Source organism: Entelurus aequoreus, linkage group LG27, assembly GCF_033978785.1.
Source record: "Entelurus aequoreus isolate RoL-2023_Sb linkage group LG27, RoL_Eaeq_v1.1, whole genome shotgun sequence".
In the NCBI taxonomy this organism is placed as follows: domain Eukaryota; kingdom Metazoa; phylum Chordata; class Actinopteri; order Syngnathiformes; family Syngnathidae; genus Entelurus; species Entelurus aequoreus.
Window position 1 is genome coordinate 14,641,006 of NC_084757.1, and position 12,629 is coordinate 14,653,634.

General features: G+C 40.2%; 2 protein-coding genes across 3 annotated transcripts in view; one reads left to right on the plus strand and one right to left on the minus strand.

Annotated features, from left to right (window-relative positions):
* Positions 1 to 9,015, plus strand: part of ppat (phosphoribosyl pyrophosphate amidotransferase) — a 44,832-nt gene extending 35,817 nt beyond the window's left edge. Inside the window, exons 9-12 of the mRNA XM_062038995.1 lie at positions 2,104 to 2,231; positions 2,308 to 2,529; positions 8,252 to 8,372; positions 8,507 to 9,015. Of these exons, the coding sequence (XP_061894979.1) occupies positions 2,104 to 2,231; positions 2,308 to 2,529; positions 8,252 to 8,372; positions 8,507 to 8,679 (644 nt within the window). The 3' untranslated portion in view covers positions 8,680 to 9,015. The remainder of the gene's footprint in view (positions 1 to 2,103; positions 2,232 to 2,307; positions 2,530 to 8,251; positions 8,373 to 8,506) is intronic.
* The window catches only part of si:dkeyp-117h8.4 (uncharacterized protein LOC572032 homolog), a 39,744-nt gene that overhangs the window by 19,569 nt on the left and 7,546 nt on the right, over positions 1 to 12,629 (minus strand). Inside the window, exons 8-9 of one of the 2 annotated variants that reach the window (XM_062038994.1) lie at positions 12,537 to 12,579; positions 9,806 to 10,342 (exon numbers count right to left, since the gene is read on the minus strand). In XM_062038994.1, coding sequence (XP_061894978.1) covers positions 10,336 to 10,342; positions 12,537 to 12,579 — 50 coding nt within the window. In that variant the 3' untranslated portion in view covers positions 9,806 to 10,335. Of the gene's footprint in view, positions 1 to 9,805; positions 10,343 to 12,536; positions 12,580 to 12,629 lie in introns of those variants that run through there. The other variant, XM_062038993.1, reaches the window with a different exon arrangement.

Here is a 12,629-nt window from a genome sequence, read left to right on the forward strand (position 1 = left end):
GCCCAGTCACGTCATAGGAGACAGCGAATGAGCGTCGTCAACGTGCAACACACACACAGCCAGCCGACAGCGATGCAGCCAGAGCAATCGCACAGCAAACACAGATGCGTATGTTGAAATAAGAAGATACATGGAGGAAAGGGTGATCCCAAGGAGTGACGACCCTTTGGTTTGGTGGGAAAAAAAATGAAACCACATTCCCAATGCTGAACAAAGTTGCGAAAAAATACCTTGGAACTATTGCAACATCTGTTCCAGCAGAGAGACTCTTCTCTAAGGCCGGATAAATAATCAGCCAGAGGCGTAATCGTATCAAAGCAGAAAATGTGAACGTGTTACTTTTCCTGAACAGCAATCTGAGACTTCAGTAAAGTGTGACGACATATCTCGAGTACACTAAAGGTGTGATGGTGTCAGACATTTTTGTAGATAATTTTTCCAAGTTCATTTTCTCAGGGAACTGTCTTTCATATGCAGGTTTATAGGATAAGGAAATTATTGACTTTGCTTCAGAGAAGTGTTATAAGTTTACTTCCACAAAGAGGTTTGAAACATAACATTGTTATGAATAATAGTTTTTTTAAGCTTTTTCTACCAAGACTTTTTTTTTGAGAAATAAGAAAAGTGAAAATGTGTACCGTATTTTCCGCACCATAAGCCGCCCCGTGTTATTAGCCGCACTTTCAATGAATGGCATATTTCAAAACTTTGCCTATTAGCCGCCCCGTGTTATTAGCCGCACCTACGCTGCGCTAAAGGGAATGTCAAAAAAACAGTCAGATAGGTTAGTCAAACTTTAATAATATATTACAAACCAGCGTTCTAACAACTCTGTCACTCCCAAAATGTAATGTGCAAATGTGCAATCACAAAAATAGTAACACTCAAAATAGTGCAGAGCAATAGCAACATCAATAACTCAACGTTGCTCGAACATTGTCACACAACACACAAAATAAACATTTAAAGCTCACGTTCTGAAGTTATTACTCATCCACAAATCCCTCGAATTATTCTTCTTCTTTGGTGTGCTTCACTTGTTTTTTGACACCATCTGTGATGCAGTCGTAGATCAACAGGGACGGAGCTGCGTGAAAAAAGTCACCCGGTCTCTACGCTCATCTTTTCTTCATCCATCCATCCCTTCGAGTTAGCTTTTATGATGACGCCGGCTGGAAAGTTCTCTTTTGGCAAGGTCTTCCTTTTGAATATCACCATGGGTGGAAGTTTCTGGCCGTTAGCATGGCAAGCTAACGGATATTCACCGTACGTGCTCCCGTTGTATCCACAGTGCAGTTCACAAGAATATCAAAAGTCAGTGGAACCTTGTACGCGTGTCTCTTAGTAGGAGACATTTTGTGGTCTTTACAGAAACACACAAATGAAATGAAATATCTGCGCTCTTCTTCTTCTACGGGGGCGGGTGCTCACCTTGGCGGTTGCTTACAGTAGAAGAAGAAGCGCTTCCTCTTCTATGGGGGCGGTTGCTTACCGTAGAAGAAGAAGCGCTTCCTCTTCTACGGGGAAAAAAGATGGCGGCTGTTTACCGTAGTTGCGAGACCTAAACTTTATGAAAATAAATATTAATATTAATCCATATATAAAGCGCACCGGGTTATAAGCCGCACTGTCAGCTTTTGAGAAAATGTGTGGTTTTTAGGTGCGGCTTATGGTGCGGAAAATACGGTATATTTTTGTTTATATTTAATTTATTTTTCATATTTATGTTATTTATTTTAATTTTACTTTTATTATGTATTGACCATAATAAATGTGGTATAAATGGTCTGTATTTGTCTTGTGGTTTGTCTTAAATAATAACAATAGTAATAATAATATTTTTGACTGACAAAAATTGCCAATAAGAAATTAATGGTATCGGTATCGATGAAAATGCAAGAAAAAGTATCTGTATCGAATCCTAAAAGTGTGGTATCGCCCATCCTTAATTTGAACGGTTCGCACGGCCAAACACAACGTAAGCATCAGGCGTTTTTCCTCGAGAGAGGCTAAATGGCGCCTAGTACCTGTTGACAACAAAGCCACCACGGATATTTAATGAGCGGGACGTGACGTCATTTAAAACCAAGCAATGTGTTGCAGGTCAGATGGTGTACACCGTCAGACATCGCTGCGGTCGACAGCTGGCCATCGAGGCTCCCACAGACGCAGACGTGGTCAGCACCGTGCCGGAGTCGGCCACCCCCGCCGCTCTGGGTTACGCCCAACAGGTCCGTCTGAAAACTAAAAAAAATCCCCACCACCCGCCCCCCGACTTCCTGATGTGTTCTAACTCCCTTCTCTCAGTCTGGCCTGCCTTACATAGAGGTCCTGTGTAAGAACCGCTACGTCGGGAGAACCTTCATCCAGCCCAACACCCGTCTGAGGCAGCTGGGAGTGGCCAAGAAGTTTGGCGCCCTGACGGACAACTTTGCCGGCAAGCGAGTGGTGCTGGTTGACGACTCCATCGTCCGGGGAAACACCATCTCCCCCATCATCAAACTACTGAAGGAAGCCGGGGCTACTGAGGTCTGTCAAAGATCATTACCATTATTCATTACAACGTAGCACATCCAGAGACAATTAAAGATGAGACCACCCCTCTTTTTAGGAAAACATGTCTATTTCTTATCTGCTGGACGTCTCTGCTTCATTGATAGCTATTGTTGTCAAATTAGCATCACAACTTGGTTGCCAATTTTCTAAAAGCAAAACACTTTTAAGGCACTTGTCCAGCAAATCTGCATATCCAGGTCACTGGTGTGTGAGTGACAGGAAGAAAAGCATTTGCATGGACGCACAGCACTTTAAAACCTTTAGTATATCCGGATGTGGAGTTCAGTTATGGAATGGATTAATTGAAGAAATTAAGCAATGTACTAAAATGATTCAGATTAACAAACTGTTCAAACTGAGACTGTTAAAGCACAAATAAGAAGAATATTGAAAAATATGTTGAGCTTATTGAAAATTAAAGGCCTACTGAAAGCCACTACTACCGACCACGCAGTCTGATAGTTTATATATCAATGATGAAATCTTAACATTATAACACATGCCAATACGGCCGGGTTAACTTATAAAGTGACATTTTAAATTTGCCGCTAAACTTCCGGTTCGAAACGCCTCTGAGGATGACGTATGCGCGTGACGTACACTGGGGAACACGGGTATGCCTTCCACATTGAAGCCAATACGAAAAAGCTCTGTTTTCATTTCATAATTCCACAGTATTCTGGACATCTGTGTTCGTGAATCTGTTTCAATCATGTTCATTGCATTATGGAGAAGGAAGCTGAGCAAGCAAAGAAGAAAGTTGTCGGTGCGAAATGGACGTATTTTTCGAACGTAGTCAGCCACAACAGTACACAGCCGGCGCTTCTTTGTTTACATTCCCGAAAGATGCAGTCAAGATGGAAGAACTCGGATAACAGAGACTCTAACCAGGAGGACTTTTGACTTCGATACACAGACGCCTGTAGAGAACTGGGACAACACAGACTCTTACCAGGATTACTTTGATTTGGATGACAAAGACGCAGACGTGCTACTGTGAGTATGCAGCTTTGGCTTCTAAACATTTGTTCGCTTGACCGTATGTGCTCAACTTTTTTTTGCGTATGTACGTAACTTTTTTAAAATATATAAGCTTTATGAACCTTGGGTTAGGTGAACGGTCTTTTGGGCTGAGTGATTGTGTGTGTTGATCAGGTGTTTGAATTGTATTGGCGTGTTCTATGGAGCTAGGAGCTAGCATAGGAGCTAGGAGCTAGCATAACACGTACCGTACCGTACGTGCGCGTCACGTACGTAACTTTTTAAAAATATATAAGCTTTATGAATCTTGGGTTAGGTGAACGGTCTTTTGGGCTGAGTGATTGTGTGTGTTGATCAGGTGTTTGAATTGTATTGGCGTGTTCTATGGAGCTAGGAGCTAGCATAACACGTACCGTACCGTACGTGCGCGTCACGTACGTAACTTTTTAAAAATATATAAGCTTTATGAACCTTGGGTTAGGTGAACGGTCTTTTGGGCTGAGTGATTGTGTGTGTTGATCAGGTGTTTGAATTGTATTGGCGTGTTCTATGGAGCTAGGAGCTAGCAGAGGAGCTAGGAGCTAGCATAACAAACACGCAGGTGTTTTTATGCAGGATTCATTTGTAGCATGTTAAATATAAGCCTGGTTGTGTTGTGGCTAATAGAGTATATATATGTCTTGTGTTTATTTACTGTTGTAGTCATTCCCAGCTGAATATCAGGTCACCCCCGGCTCTCACAGCATCTTCCCTATCTGAATAGCTTCAACTCCCCACTAGTCCTTCACTTGCACTTTACTCATCCACAAATCTTTCATCCTCGCTCAAATTAATGGGGAAATTGTCGCTTTCTCGGTCCGAATCTCTCTCACTTCATGCGGCCATCATTGTAAACAATAGGGAACTTTGCGTATATGTTCAACTGACTACGTCACGCTACTTCCGGTAGGGGCAAGCCTTTTTTTTATCAGATACCAAAAGTTGCAATCTTTATCGTCGTTGTTCTATACTAAATCCTTTCAGCAAAAATATGGCAATATCGCGAAATGATCAAGTATGACACATAGAATAGATCTGCTATCCCCGTTTAAATAAAAAAAATTCATTTCAGTAGGCCTTTAAATAAACTTACCGTATTTTCCGGACCATAGGGCGCACCGGATTAAAAGGCGCACTGCCAATGAGCGGGTTTATTCAGGTCTTTTTTCATACAAATGGCGCATTAAAGGGGTCATATTATGAATTTTTAAAAAATGTAAAACACTTCCTTGTGGTCCACATAACATGTAATGGTGGTTCTTTGGTCAAAATGTTGTATAGATGATGTTTTGCAGATCATCTTCAAGCCGCTTTCTGACAGTCGCATCAGGATGCACCGTTTTGTGGGCGGTCTTATTTACGTGGCTCACCTTCGGCAGCGTCTTCTCACCGTCATCTTTGTTGTAGCAGTGTAGCGTGCAAGGACGGGAGTGGAAGAAGTGTCAAAAGATGGAGCTAACTGTTTTAATGACATTCAGACTTTACTTGAAACAATAACGGAGCAGCATCTCCTCATCCGTGGCTCACTAGTGCAATAACGCCGGAAATGTGTCCCGTTAAGAACCGTCCGACCGTAACTCTCTAATAACTAAAGTTCCTTGGGTGAATAATGTAAGCTTCACCGGTATGTTTTAGCGCTTTCATGGCGAGTTTACTTACCGATATAAGTAAGAACTTTACACTACTTCATATTAGAAATGGCAACAGCGAAGGATGAATGTCCCATAACAAGAAGATAGAGGAAAAATAAGATGCTTATTGACTACGGTGTCGGTACAGACTACAAAGGCGGACGTGCGCAAATTTTCAGGACTTATGCAGATCCCAAATACAGATCAGCAGGTACCAGAAGGTAAGAAAAGTTGCTTTTGCATAATATTGCGAAACAAAACTCCAGATAATGTCTTACCTTATACACATAGGCGCCGATCAACATTTCTGCCAATGGGTGCTCGGTGTGTGTGTATTAACCCTTGTGTGATGTTCATATTGTTGTTACTCAGCCAGCGTTTGTGGGTCTGATGCACCCCTTGCATTTTGTGGCTTTTAATGCCTCACAATCAAACACTTTTATGTTAAAATACTGAACAGATGTTTACCTCATCCCAATAAACATCTGTTCAGTATTTTAACATAAAAGTGTTTGATTGTGAGGCATTAAAAGCCACAAAATGCAACGGGTCCATCAGACCCACAAACGCTGGCTGAGTAACAACAATATGAACGTTGCACGGAAAATTTCTCTGCCAGTTTCTGCATCCCACAGGGATTCTTCTTTTGTGTTTCTGCACCTGCGGTTCCCACACAAGGTTGCAACATTGTTTGTCAACACTGTCTACTCTCATTTTCTCGCACATTTGACCCTCTGATGTTCTGTGTACCTACACTCTGTCCTCGTGTGTGTGTGTGTGTGTGTGTGTGTGTGTGTGTGTGTGTGTGTGTGTGTGTGTGTGTGTGTGTGTGTGTGTGTGTGTGTGTGTGTGTGTGTGTGTGTGTGTGTGTGTGTGTGTGTGGGGTACACAGAACATCAATTTCCACACTTCTATTAGCACCGGGTCCAGTGGACCCGGACATCTTATATGTAGTAGAAATGTGTAGGGGGGGGGTGTATGGTCATTAAATATTAGGGGTGTAACAGTACACAAAAATTTCGGTTCGGTACGTACCTCGGTTTAGAGGTCACGGTTCGGTTCATTTTCGGTACAGTAAGAAAGCAACAAAATTTAAATTTTGGGGTTATTTATTTACCAAATTTGCAAAATCTTCCACCAAAAATATTTTTCTTAGTGGAATATTTGATGTGAAGTAATCGGAACCTTGGATAGGTCAATAATTCATAATAACATTGATTTTGATTCAATATTATGTTTTAAGCAATGACAGTTTGAAAGAAAGAAAAAACAGCTTTGTTTTATTAGTCAACATTGCAAATTTTTCTAAATGACATTTCACCTTTAAGCTTTTTTATTTCACTTTTGTTATTTTTTTGTTTATTTTAATAGTATTTTTAGAATGTGCCGTGGGCCTTTAAAACATTAGCTGTGGGCCGCTAATGGCCTCCGGGGCACACTTTTGACACCCCTGCTATAGACAATAAAAAATTTAATCTATGGATAAAAAGCAGAGCCTGGCGACGCATGCGCATTTATCATAACTCTCTCGCTCTCTCTGTATCTGCCCCTCCCTCACCAATGCTGCTGCGCGCACAATTGGTTTTGTTTTTAACCCCTTCTTAACCCTGAACGTACATTGAAAATACACGCAACCCTACATTTGAGGCATTTAAGAAACTCCGCCCTGACAGCTCCGCAAAAGAGGACATGTCCGGTGAAAAGAGGACGTATGGTCAGTCTATCCTAGCCCGTTAGCTGCTAGCATGCCGTGTGTTGTGCCTCGGTGTGCATTGTTTACACAACGTTCGTTACGCTACTTAATATGTCCGCGTGGAATCTCGTTCGGTACACTTCCGAACCGTACCGAAACGGTTCAATACAAATACACGTACCGTTACACCCCTATTAAATAAGTTTTCTGATATATGTTCTAAACCAGGGGTGTCCAAACTTTTTCCACTGAGGGCCGCACACGGAAAAATTAAAGCATGCGAGGGCCATTTTTAAATTTTTCATTTTCAAACCATAACAAAATATATGGATTTTGTTAGTTTTTTACCTTTAGGGCTCCCGGGGACCATAAAAGGTCTAAGTCATTAAAATGTTAAAAAAAAAAGTCAAATTATTATTTGTATTTATTTATTTAACGCTTACAGTAAATCTCTACAGTATATCAACTACAGGTTGATATAAAGTTAAAAAAAACAAAAAGGTTTTATGCCTTTGTTTTTATAATAAAACTGAAATATGCAGTATTTCCCCCACTGCCCAAAACATTCAGAAAGCAATGTTTGATGTGAAGTACACCATTGATTTGGTGATTATTTTTGAGTAATCACAGTGAAAAGATAAATAAAATCCCATTAAATATATTTGCGATCCAAAAGGTTTCCCGCTCAAAGTGATACATTTTTTTTTTTTTTTTTTTTTACTTTCAACACTTGAGTTACGAGATCAACTTCAGATATATCGGTCGATTTTACGTTTGAACTATTATTTTGTTTATTTTATGCTCTTTTGTCAAATAAAACATTGATGTTTTTGTATGGCAACCACACAATATTTGCAATAGTTTCCACACAAAACATTTTAAAGTGAAATATTTGAAATAATTGGAGCCTTGAGTAGGTCAATAATTCATTATAACATTGATTTTTTATTTTTTTTTGAGCAATGGCAAAAAAAGAAAAATAAAGATAGACGAAAGAAAAAAAACAGCCTGCATGGCAGCTTTGTGTCAACATTGCAACTTTTTCTAGTTAGATTTCACCTCATTCCACTTGTTTTAATGTTTTTTTATTTGTGCAATAGCATTTCCAGAATGTGTGGCGGGCCGGTAAACAATTAGCTGCGGGCCACAAATGGCCCCCGGGCCGCACTTTGGACACCCCTGTTCTAAACAGAAAATGAGCCAAAGTCAGTGAGTCTCAGTTTGAAAAATTAATTAATTGTATAATTTTTCTTTTAATAAAAAATTTAAACGGGTCCCACAGACCCGAACACCACACAAGGGTGTTTAATCAGAATGCCTGGCTTTTGTTATGATATCTCCTCCTCCACAGGTTCACATCAGAGTGGCCTCGCCGCCTATTAAGTTCCCTTGTTACATGGGCATCAACATCCCCACTAAAGAGGAGCTCATCGCCAACAGGCCAGAGTTCCAGGACATTGCTGGATACATTGGTAAGTGCTATGCCCGATGTGAATGTGATGTATAAAGTAAAGCGCCTTGTGTGTCATTCCAGGTATAGTAAAGCGCTATATAAATACAGACCGTTTTGTTTTCCCATGAACTAACAAAGCTGTGTGTTGTTCAGGCGCTGACAGCGTGCAGTATCTGACCGTGGAGGGTCTGGTGTCGGCGGTCCAGAAAGGGGTGACTTTGCAGGGTGACAAGATGATCAACTCTACTAATGAAAAGTCGGGCGAAAGAGTGGGTCACTGCACCGCCTGTCTGACCGGGAAGTACCCTGTAGAACTAGAGTGGTAACTGCTGAGTCATGCCGCCCTCCTCCTCGGAAAGAACTATCTTCCATCCAGCTCCGATGACGTTATAGCAGCTGAGAATGTCCCCTTCTACTGACCTCTAGTGGTGACTAATGTATCTGTTTCTTTACTTATGAGTTGTGTAAATATATCCGCTCAAGTCTTTAATTTACTCATTTTTATATTTCAACATTTAAAAATTATAGCCAAAAATAGAAACTTCTCATTTTATGATGAAGTTTTAGTTGCGAGCTACTTTTCGTTCCTTATATGCCATCGTCTCACTTGACTTGTGAAATGCATCAATGAATGTTAACAAAATAAAAGTTTGACTGATGAAGCTTTTTTTTTTGGTTGATCTTCCAGGTGGTGAAATTACATTTAAGGGTTTGAATAAAGAAGTTCTATGTTAAATATAGTATTATCCTTTAATGAAAAATACAGGTTCAAACGTCAACAAATTGGCGGTAGAGTGAACACTACCGACATTGAGGAGGCAAAATTAGTTATAATTAGGGATGTCCGATAATGGGTTTTTGCCGTTATCCGATATTGACCAAACCCTTAATTACCGATACCGATATATACAGTCGTGGAATTAACAAATTATGCCTAATTTGGACAACCAGGTGTGGTGAAGATAAGGTCCTTTAAAAAAAAAAAAAGATAAATAAATAAAAAAGAAAAAAACAGTTACATAGAAACTAGTAATTAATGAAAATGAGTAAAATTAACTGTTAAAGGTTAGTACTATTAGTGGACCAGCAGCACGCATAATCATGTGTGCTTACGGACTGTATCCCTTGCAGACTGTATTGATATATAATGTAGGAACCAGAAATATTAATAACAGAAAAACAACCCTTTTGTGAGAATGAGTGTAAATGGGGGAGGGAGGTTTTTTGGGTTGGTGTACTAATTGTAAGTGTATCTTGTGTTTTTTTATGTTGATTTAATAAAACAAATTTAAAAAACGATACCGATAATTTCCGATATTACATTTTAAAGCATTTATCGGCCGATATTATTGGACATCTCTAGTTATAATACCAGGCAGGGCGTCAAAGTCGTGTCATTTCCAGTTTCCATGGAGGAAAACAATTGTCTAGTGTAAAAATAAATAAAAATAAAAGTTATACTGTAAATATTCCAATTATAGGCAAAGCATTTTTTTTTTTACAACCTCTGACAAAAATGATACAATGACCAGGCTTTGAGGATGTTCATTCAGTTTAAGTTTGTAGGGGGAAAAAAAGCATGACACAAAAACTATAGTCATTTCAAATGGGAACTTTCTGGCTTTAAAAGACACAAAATCAAGAAAATAAATGAAGGTCACCAGTAACAGTTCCATTTTTAGATCAAGCAGAGTGGCACAATTATGGAATCACTCAAATCTGAGTTAAAGTACGCAATCGCCCTGTAAATGTTCATTTCTAAAGCCAACACCGGCATCAGAATAAATCTGGTTATTAGTCTGCAGTTAAAAAAGCAGTGTTCACACCTTGGAGAGCTGTTGCAGCAGGTGGATTGACATGAATCATGGCTCCGACACGGGAGATGTAAATTGAAACAAAGGAGAGGAGTATCAAACTTCTTCAAGAAGGTCAATCATCACACAATGTTGCAAAGGATGTTGATTGATGACAGTCAGCTGGGTTTAAAATCTAGACCGAGTACAAACAACATGGGAAGGATGTAAGAGGCAAGCATACTGGTAGACCAAGGAGAACATCAAAGTGTCAAGAAAGAAAAACTTGAAAAGAGAAAATGCACACAAAAAAAATTAAGAACACATGGGCGGAAGCTGGAGTGACCGTCTGACCCAACTGTAAGAAAGCGCCTACAGGAAATGGGATTTAAATACAAGAAACACTAAACAAAAAAATAAGGTTCCAGTGGACTAAGGAAAAGAAATGGTGGACAATGGAAGACTGGATGAAAGTCATATGCAGTGATGAAGTTTACGTTAACATTTTGGACACGTCTCTTATTGCATCAATTGAAAGGATGTTGCTATAGAGCAGGGGTGGGCAATTAATTTTTACCGGGGGCCACATGAGCAACCTGAGCACTGCCGGAGGGCCACACCGACAATATTTCAATTAAATTGTGCTCAAATTATTTTTGATATACCGTAAGATTAATAATAATAATTATATTTACCCTAACTTAACTTTATACAAAAGCAGAGTGCTTTTGATGGTTTTATTTTTAACACTGTCTTACACAACACTTCCTGATGTATAATACAATGCAAAAATGTCAATTTCTGTCACTTTATCCTGCATCCTCTTTAAAAGTCCAACATTTTTCCCCGTCAGATTTGGACAACCATCTGTTGTCACACCTGCCAGCTTGTCCCATTTCAGTCCTAACATGTCCAAACACGCAGCCATGCAGTCTTTAATTGACTGCATGGCTGCCAGCTCCTCCGTGATATGAAAGTCTGCAGTTATCCCACGTAAGAAGATGAGCAGCTGGGCGGTGTTACGTACATCGCAGCTCTCATCCAAAGCCAGCGAAAAACAGTCAAAGTCGGCCGTTCTGTTCTTCAGCTGAAGCTACAAGTTTCCAGCGATGGTCTCAACCCGCCTCGTTACAGTGCGTCGGGAGAGTGACACGTTCTCAAATGCGCCCCTCTTCTCCGGGCATATCAGCACAACAGAGTCCTTAATAAACTCTCCGTCAGAAAACGCCTTACTTTTTCTGGCGATTTTGTGACAAATGACGAAACTTGTCCTGATGGCTGCATCTCTGGGGGTGTGAAATTTGGCAAAAAGTCCTTGTTGGGTTTGCAGTTTTACCATCAACGCATCAACCTCCCTCGCGCGCGCTTCATCAGACAGATTCCGATATTCTTCGTCGTGTAGTGGCGATTCAAATGATATTATTTAAACACAGCAACCTGTATACCACAAATTAAGAACACGGCTTTACCTTTAATTTATGTAAAGAAATATTTGGCAGTCCATGTGTTGTTGAAAACACGGCATTCGTCATCAACTTTTCTCTTTTTAGCGTCTCGGGGGTAACCGGGCATCACTTGTCGCTGTGCACCTTCACTCACAGGTTACACACGGACATACGCCCATAAATAACACTTTTCAAAATAAAAGCAGCACAGTTGTATTGCACGCACGACATAGATGTTTTTTTAAATTTATTTTGTCATTTGTGATTGGCCGGACAGGGACGCACAAAGGGCCGGGATGTGGCCCGCGGGCCGCCGAATGCCCAGGTCTGCTATAGAGGATCTTAAACCAAATGAAAATTTGCGGTGGAAATTGGAGAAAATGGTCCATGACAAGACTCCAACCTGCAAAGCTGATCTGACAACAGCAATCAGAGAAAGTTGGAGCAAGATTGATGAAGAGTTCAGTTTGTCATTCGGTAAGTCCATGCTTCAGAGACTGCAAGATGTTATAAAAAGCCACAGTTGGTGCAACAAAGTACTATGGTGTTTTGTAGAAGTTTGTTCATTTTTAATTATTCCATATTTATAAGAGTTATTCCACAATGTTTGACTCTGCTTGATCTACTGAGAGCGGCCTATTCTTTCACAAATGTTTGTAGAAACAGTCTCCATGCCTAAGTGCTTGGTTTTATACACCTGTGATTAGGACACCTGATTCTGATTATTTGGATAGATGGCCAAATACCTTTGGCAATACAGTGTAGTTGCGATTGGTCATTAATAATGATTAACTTGAAAAGGTAGACTTTTCTGATTAAAATGTTTAATAACAAATGGATTAACTGACAGTTCTAAAAGAGACAAACAGTTACAGTGTGTGCTGTACTTGCATCCTCACAGATGACAACGATACATGCGGCGGTATTAAAACACTAAAAGATTACCTTTGAAAGTAGTTTGTGTAGTTGCTAATCTTCCGCGGACTTCCTGTGAACAGAAGAGCAAGAAAGACGTGAGCGATCGCAGATGGAACGCCT